Source organism: Salarias fasciatus, chromosome 12, assembly GCF_902148845.1.
Source record: "Salarias fasciatus chromosome 12, fSalaFa1.1, whole genome shotgun sequence".
Taxonomy (NCBI): Eukaryota; Metazoa; Chordata; class Actinopteri; order Blenniiformes; family Blenniidae; genus Salarias; species Salarias fasciatus.
Window position 1 is genome coordinate 31588671 of NC_043756.1, and position 7920 is coordinate 31596590.

General features: G+C 53.9%; 3 protein-coding genes across 8 annotated transcripts in view; 2 read left to right on the forward strand and 1 right to left on the reverse strand.

Annotated features, from left to right (window-relative positions):
* The window catches only part of LOC115398546 (protein FAM240B), a 2813-nt gene extending 318 nt beyond the window's left edge, over positions 1-2495 (forward strand). The window contains exons 2-3 of the mRNA XM_030105367.1: positions 231-352; positions 1933-2495. Coding sequence (XP_029961227.1) covers positions 231-352; positions 1933-2035 — 225 coding nt within the window. The 3' untranslated portion in view covers positions 2036-2495. The remainder of the gene's footprint in view (positions 1-230; positions 353-1932) is intronic.
* nudt18 (nudix (nucleoside diphosphate linked moiety X)-type motif 18) lies at positions 2178-5483 on the reverse strand. Of its 3 annotated transcripts, none has more exons than XM_030105361.1 (8): positions 5228-5483; positions 4930-5115; positions 4039-4149; positions 3872-3974; positions 3679-3802; positions 3426-3550; positions 2953-3348; positions 2178-2196 (listed from the first exon to the last, which is right to left on the reverse strand). In XM_030105361.1, the coding sequence occupies exons 2-7, from the start codon at positions 5098-5100 to the stop codon at positions 2966-2968; spliced, it is 1017 nt and encodes a 338-aa protein (XP_029961221.1). In that variant the 5' UTR covers positions 5101-5115; positions 5228-5483; the 3' UTR covers positions 2178-2196; positions 2953-2965. The 3 variants fall into 3 exon arrangements, with proteins under 3 accessions (XP_029961221.1, XP_029961220.1, XP_029961219.1); XM_030105360.1 differs by lacking the exon at positions 2178-2196 and adding an exon at positions 2240-2902 and having other exon boundaries at positions 2964-3348; XM_030105359.1 differs by lacking the exon at positions 2178-2196 and having other exon boundaries at positions 2240-3348.
* sdhaf1 (succinate dehydrogenase complex assembly factor 1) lies at positions 5377-7662 on the forward strand. Of its 4 annotated transcripts, none has more exons than XM_030105363.1 (3): positions 5377-5762; positions 5970-6099; positions 6214-7662. In XM_030105363.1, the coding sequence occupies exon 3, from the start codon at positions 6407-6409 to the stop codon at positions 6665-6667; it is 261 nt and encodes an 86-aa protein (XP_029961223.1). In that variant the 5' UTR covers positions 5377-5762; positions 5970-6099; positions 6214-6406; the 3' UTR covers positions 6668-7662. The 4 variants fall into 4 exon arrangements, with proteins under 4 accessions (XP_029961223.1, XP_029961224.1, XP_029961226.1 ...); XM_030105364.1 differs by having other exon boundaries at positions 5970-6071; XM_030105365.1 differs by lacking the exon at positions 5377-5762 and adding an exon at positions 5822-5843.
* Positions 7663-7920: the final 258 nt, after the last annotated feature.

The window sequence follows — 7920 nt, forward strand, 5'->3', positions numbered from 1 at the left end:
TGACTGTCTGACTGACTGACTGACTGACTGACTGACTGACTGACTGTCTGACTGACTGACTGACCCACAGATTAACGCTCATGTCTCCTTCTCCTATTTTCTGATGAACTGACATGTTAATACCAAATTTCTCTCAACACACACCGTGTGTGTGTGTGTGTGTGTGTGTGTGTGTGTGTGTGTGTGTGTGTGTGTGTGTGTGTGTGTGTGTGTGTGTGTGTGTGTTGCAGATGAACGCTGCTCTGATTCACGATCGGCTCCACATTAAAACTTTCTGGGAGAAAAGAATTGACAACGACAGCCGCCATGCAGAGAGCGAAGAGGAGAGACGGAGCAGGAGCGCCCTCACCAGGTGACCAGCAACACCGCAACGCTACAGCAAGACTGTAAAACTACAGCAAGACCGCAACGCTACAGCAACACCGTAAAACTACAGCAAGACCGCAACGCTACAGCAACACCGTAAAACTATAGAAATACTGTAAAACTACAGCAACAACAGCAAAACTACAGCAACACCGCAAAATTACAGCAACAACATCACAACAGCAACAACACCGTAAAACTAAAGCAACCTGAAAACTACAACAACAACATGGCAACTACAGCAACACCATAAAACTACAGCAACAACAGCAAAACAACAACCTTAAAACTACAGCAACAACAGCAAAACTACAACAACTATAGCAACACCGTAAAACTACAACAACAGCCTGAAAACTACAGCAACAGCATGACAACAACAGCAACACCATAAAACTACAGCAACAACAGAACTACAACAATGATATGACAACTACAACAACCTGAAAACAACAAAACTACACTAACAACATGACAACTACAACAACAGCGTGAAAACAACACCAACATGAAAACTACAGTACAATGTAAAAACAACGTAAAATCAACAACTGGCGATAGCGCCACCATCGTGCCCCACACTACATTTAACCCCGCCCCCTCTCCTAGAAGGAGATTAAATTTATTTGAGATAAATAAATTTATTAATTCGGGATTTATTCGAGAACTGTGTTTTCTCCTGTTTCCATGGAAACAGCCACAAAATGCAAAGATGCTGTCAGGGTCCACAGGAGACCCTCCAGCTGGACTGTCTGGAGGTCTGAACCGGTCTGAGGGAAAAGGTTGATTCTGTAAGACCCCCCCCCCCCCCGGTGCCCCCTGCTCTCATTACCCGCTCCTCTAATCCCCTCCTCTCAGTGCCATGTTCCTCTAATCCCCCGGCTATCCGGTTCTGCCCCCGGTTCTGCCGGCCCGGGTGATAATCCCAGCAGAACGTGAAGTTCACGAGTTCTGTGGATAAAAATATTCCACCGGGCGAGTCGAGACTTTAATCAAATTACACCGCAGGAGCAGAACGCCCCCCCGGCCCGGCCCGGCCCGGCCCCCCCCCGGCCCGGCCCGGCGCCCCCCCCGGCCCGGCCCGGAGAACAGAACCTCCCCGGAGAGTTCCACCTGAGAACCACCTCAGGACACGCCCTTACAGCTGTGGCCACGCGCCCTTTCTGCCACTGGCCGATTGATTGGTTCCATGAGGAACAAAAGTCTGTATTCTGTCTGTGTGTGTGTGTGTGTGTGTGTGTGTGTGTGTGTAACTGATCCCTGCTCTCAGCTGTCCTCGTCGTCTTTCTCACCTTCCAGTCAAGTTTTCCAGATTATTCCATTTGTTCCCCGAGCTGCTGATAATCCTCCTGACCTCCACCCACACACACACACACACACACACACACACACACACACACACACACACACACACACACACACACACACACACACACACACACACACACACACACACACACACACACACTCCTCATATGTTCCTATTGTTCACACATTGTGATGAAAGCAGCTTTATGGAACCTGCTGTCTGTGTGTGTGTGTGTGTGTGTGTGTGTGTGTGTGTAGACTGAGGGAGGAGTGGCTCGTCCGGCTGGAGAACCGAAACAAACACCTGAAGAACCTGAACGACACCTTCATGAGGAGAACCAAGACAGAAACCCACGCCTGACATGTAGAACACACACACACACACACACACACACACACACACACACACACACACACACACCCTGAATAAAGTCTTGCGGTGTTCAAACTGCGGTGCCACTCTGAGTCTGTCCAGTCTTGTCGCAGAGCGCCGTCCGTCTCAGGCGTCGCGGTGAAGACACCCTGATGGACGCCGTCCCCACACCAAACCAGGACAGCGTTTGTGGACACAGAAACAGATTTATTGAGAGACGCTGACTCGGAGGCTCTCTGTGTTTGCTATTCATCGCGTCTAAAATCAACTCTGATCATAAAGACGGATATAAGGACAACAGCAACATTAACAGCAGTGACAACAGATGTCAATAAAAAAACATGATGGTCATCATCATATGATACTAACATCAATAATACAATATAATACCTAAAACCACTCTCTCAACAAAAACCTGCAGCAGCCTGAACAGCTTCCTGTTTCGTCCAACTTTCAATAAACTTAAAAACCAATTGATCTTGATCAGTTTTATGCTGAAAACATGTCATTCATCTGTAGACCTGATGTGCTGTGGGAGCCAGGGAGACCTCTCCAAGATGGCCGCCGCACTGGCATGTCAGCTGCAGTGTCTGTGGGGGGCGTGGCCTCAATCTACAGCCAATAGAAATGTTTGGCTCCGCCCCATGCTAACAATACCTAACAGACTGGTACAGACTGTGGACATGCTAACCTGAAGCTAACCCGATGCTAACCTGATGCTAGCAGGTCAGTACAGACTTCGGACATGCTAACCCGATGCTAACTCGATATTAGCCGGGTTAGCACAGACTGTGGACATGCTAACCCGGTGCTACAGGTCAGTACAGACTGTGGGCATGCTAACCCGATGCTAACCTGATGCTAGCAGTCAGTACAGACTGTGGGCATGCTAACCCGGTGCTAACGTGATGCTAGCAGTCAGTACAGACTGTGGATGGGTACCAGGGATGTATTCTTGCTGATCTCCAGCAGTCGGTCTTGCAGTGTTAGCTTCTGGACTTTGTACCAGGTGTATCGTGGATTCTGGACCGGCGGCGGCTGCGCCGGCACCGGACACACCACTTTCTGTCCGTCCTCGTCCCGCCTCACGTGGTCGGGCGCCAGGACGACCAGCGTGTTGAAGCAGACGCCGTCGGTGCGGCCGTGCTCCCGGCCGCCGTGCTGCAGGCTGAGGACGCCCAGCGTGTTCACGTCGTAGTCGTAGTACGAGTCCCGCACGGCGTCCTGGACCACCATGTTGGCCGCCCACGTCACGGCGTGCGTCCTCAGGGCGGCGGCGGTGGGCAGGTGGGGCGCCGGGGCTGCGGGACACAGACCGGAGGCGGGGTGAAGACGGGGGCGGGGCTTCCGTCAGGTGACCCGAGCCTCGGACCGTTACCTCGGACCAGCAGGATCCAGACCTGCTCCTCGGGGCCGATAAAGACCAGAACCAGTCTCTGGACCACGTGTCTGCAGGACAAGTCCAGTGGCCTGGTGACGGGGTGCCAGGGGTTCCCCTGGTACCTGAAGAACCAGAACCAGAACCACGTGAGCTAGCACGATGTTAGCATGATGCTAACAAAGAGTTAACGGAACGCTAACATGGCGTTCCAGATCAAAGGGTGTTGTGGATCAGGAGGTTCTGCTGGTACCTGAGTCCGCAGTCGATGAGTCTCAGGATGTCTCGTCCTCGCAGCGGCAGCGCCGAGCGCCGGTCCCACCAGCAGGCCTGCAGAGACTCCTGGTCCGCCGCCGCCGGCGTCTTCAGCGCTCCGCCTGGCACACGGGACGGAGCGTCACTGTGGAACCCGGAGCCCCGCCCACCCCGGCCTTACGACCTCTGACCTGTGACCCTTGCCAGGAAGATGAAGCGGATCCACTGAGGTCCCTGTTCCTGGATCAGCAGCAACGTGATTGGCTGGCAGTCAAACCCCGCCTCCTCCTTCACCTGACGGCACACGGGCGGCCGTTTAGAGAACGTCTGGAGAACGTGAGAACGCCGCAGAACCCACCTCCCTCCTCAGCGCCTCCTCCAGGGTCTCCCCGACCTCCACCCGCCCCGCCGGGAGGTACCACTGCCGGTAGCAGTCCTGCCGGGCCTCCTGCACCATCAGAACCTCCTCCTGCAGAACCGCAGGAGAACAGCAGGAGAACAGCAGGAGAACAGGAGGAGAACAGCAGGAGAACAGGAGGAGAACAGCAGGAGGAGGACAGGAGGAGAACAGCAGGAGAACAGGAGGAGAACAGGAGGAGAGCAGGAGGAGAACAGGAGGAGAACAGGAGGAGAACAGCAGGAGAACAGGAGGAGAACAGCAGGAGAACAGCAGGAGAACAGCAGGAGAACAGCAGGAGAACAGGAGGAGAGCAGGAGGAGAACAGGAGGAGAACAGGAGGAGAACAGGAGGAGAACAGCAGGAGAACAGGAGGAGAACAGCAGGAGAACAGCAGGAGAACAGCAGGAGAACAGCAGGAGAACAGGAGGAGAGCAGGAGGAGAACAGGAGGAGAACAGCAGGAGAACAGGAGGAGAACAGCAGGAGAACAGGAGGAGAACAGCAGGAGAACAGCAGGAGAACAGCAGGAGAACAGCAGGAGAACAGCAGGAGAACAGGAGGAGAGCAGGAGGAGAACAGGAGGAGAACAGGAGGAGAACAGCAGGAGAACAGGAGGAGAACAGCAGGAGAACAGCAGGAGAACAGCAGGAGAACAGCAGGAGAACAGGAGGAGAGCAGGAGGAGAACAGGAGGAGAACAGCAGGAGAACAGGAGGAGAACAGCAGGAGAACAGCAGGAGAACAGCAGGAGAACAGGAGGAGAACAGCAGGAGAACAGCAGGAGAACAGCAGGAGAACATGAGAACACAGCCGTCAGAACCAGCGCCCCCTGCTGGAGAACGTTCCGTCACCTTGTCGTTGAAGATGACGGCGCAGACGATGTACGTCACGTTCTTCCTCAGGGTCGCGGGTTTGCTCTGATCCAGCCCGACGTCGCAGCCCGTGACCTGTGACCCCTGACCCCTCAGGAGGACCTCCACCTGCTCCTCCACCTGCTGCGCCTCCTCCACCCTCAGCTCCATGTCCTGCAGCACCTCCTGCGATCCAGACAGACCTTTGACCTTTAACCTTCAACCAGTCTCTCATTGTTCCACTGTCCTGTTTCCCTCATCAGAACACACACTGTCCACCGTCAGAGGACACACTCACCACTGTCTGTGGACAGTTGTCCCCCGGCGACTGCAGGAGACCGTCCCGGAAGTGGGACTCGGTGAGGCTGGTTAGCTAGCTAGCTGGTCCCGGAGCGGCTCCGCTGCTGCCTCCGGGTAAAAACACCGACTCCTCCGGGCTCGATGATTAAAAGCAAAACGTGTACAAACAGAAATGACGCGCGTGCACGAGCCTGCTCGCGCGGCTCCGCCTCTGTGTTTTGATATCTGATCCTTGTTTCCGGTCACCAGCGTGCTGCCGCGGTAAAAGCTCGAGAGTTTTAAACTTCGTCTTCAGCTCGTTTCAGCGGGTTTAACGTCGGACACTGAGCAGCGGGTCACGATTTAAATTCTGAAATATTTCAAAACATTTTTCATTTCTTAAAAACATGTTTGATTCCACACAAACGCCGTTTGGCAGCGGAAAAGGTTTTATTGTGAAAGAGTCTGTGCGTTTCCGGTGTTCACTGATGTAACGAGGGAGGTCAGAGCGGAGCTAACAGGCTAACGGGCTAAAGGGAGCGAGCTGGAGACAGGTGAGTGAGTGAGTGAGTGAGTGAGTGAGTGAGTGAGTGGGGGGTGGGGGGGCAGAAGACTCTGATGCCAGAACTGTCCAGGTAACATCAGCCCATCTGTCTGTCCATCCGCCTCCTCTCATCTGTCTCCTGTGTGTCTGGTCCTGACCCGTCCCTCTGTCCCTCTGTCCCTCCGTCCCTCCGTCCCTCCGTCCCTCTGTCTCTCAGGGTGGACTACTTGAGTGAGAAGTTGTCCTCAGCAGAGGAGACGGACAGACAGCAGCTCAGAGAGCAGATAGACAGTCTGGAGAGAGACATCCAGCTGCTCAGGTGCGCTGTCCACACCTGGAGTCCAGAGGTGTGTGTGTGTGTGTGTGTCTGTGTGTGTGTGTGAGACAGAGAGAGAGAGAGACGGAGAGAGAGACAGACAGAGCTTGTAGACCTAAATGAGACGAATGTCCCTCTGTTGCAGGAGTGCTGTGGTGCGTTCAGGGTCCTCTGTTTTCTCCAGCATCATCAGTGTCCTCTGGTGGACGGCAGAGGGACTGCAGCCCGACAGCATGCACGCATAGCTGCCTGATCCCAGTTCTGATCCTGATCCCAGTCCCCGTCCCTGTCCCTGTCCCTGTCCCGGTCCCGGTCCTGGCCCCGGTCCCCGTCCCCTGATGTCTCGTCACAGCAAGCTGCAGAAGCAGGTCCTGTCTCTGTACCGGCAGTTCCTGCGGGCCGGCCGGGACAAGCCGGGCTTCCTGCCGAGGATCCGGGACGAGTTCCGGGAGAACGCCGCCATCCGGAGGACGGACGTGATGCACATCGAGTACCTGTACCGGCGGGGACAGAGACAGCTGGACCAGCTGAGGGACAGCAACACCAAGCAGCTGGGCTCCTTCTCCAAGCCCAGGGAGGGGCCGGACGGCGACCTCTGACGACCTCTGACGACCTCTGCTGACCTCTGACGACCTCTGCTGACCTCTGCTGACCTCTGCTGACCCCCACTGACAGACGCTGACCTCTGACCTTTGAGACAGCAGGTCAAACCTTAATAAAATACCTGGTGTGACGTCAGACAGTCTGGGTTCTGGGTTCTTCTGCTGGTTCCTCGGGTCGGTTCTGCTGTTCTCCGGGTTCTCCGGGTTCTCCAGGGTTCAGGTTTAGACTGTTTTGTTCCAGAACCTTCTAGTGGACCAGCAGGAGAACCTCGTGGTTCTCAGTGTTTTCTGCTGTTGCCGTGGAAACGTCGTTCAGTTTGGGAATCTGAGAAGAGAAACGTTCCAGCTGATCCAGAACCGTGCTCTGGACCCGGGTGCTGAGCAGGACTCGGCGACTGGACGGGTTCTGTTCTTCAGGACCAGGAGACCCGGAGGTCCGGTGGTCCATCGGTCCGTCGGTCCGTCGATGTTCAGATCAACCCTTTTTAAACTTGTTTAACTTCAAATAAACTTTATTCACAGAACAGACGCGACAGTCTGCTCAGAACCTCAGGACCTCAGGAACCAGAAACTGTTGTCACGTGACGTTCTAGACGCTCAGCAGGCCAAACTGCTCCGACACTCTGGGCCGCAGCGCCGCCTGGTGGCTGCAGGAACAGCAGCAGAGTGGAAGGAGCCTGTGAGTCTGTGCTCAGGGCGCCACTCAAAGGTTGTTTTTAATTAAAAGAAAGAACATATAAACTGTCTTGGAGGCAAACAGTCAAACAATCAGGAAAAGAACACAAGCAAAAATAATTACAAGGGGGGGGGCAATCAGACATGGCGCAAACGACATGAATTCAGTGTCCTCTGGTAATAATATTGTCCTCTGGTCTGGGTCTTCTATGTAAAAATCAAATAAGAAAACAGGACGTTCTGTATCACAGCACATTTTTTGGGAACGGCGCCTGACGTCGTTTTCAGACAGAAAATAAAATAAAGGTCAAACTGGTTTCTGGAACAGTGAAAGGAGGTTTTTGTTCTTCTGTTTATTCCAGTGTGAACGATGTTTTCCCAGCAGAGACCCGCTGATGAAGCTGTCAGGATCCGGTCTGTGAGATCAGACGTCAGAGAGGTTTAAACTCTGAACGTCCGTCTCTACCATCAGCAACACGTCTCTGAGAGGACAGGACAGGAACAGATGTTCTAAAGATTCGTTTGGTTCGTCACAGAAAGCTCAGGATCAGCTTCAAAGCTAAATCTGTTTCTTC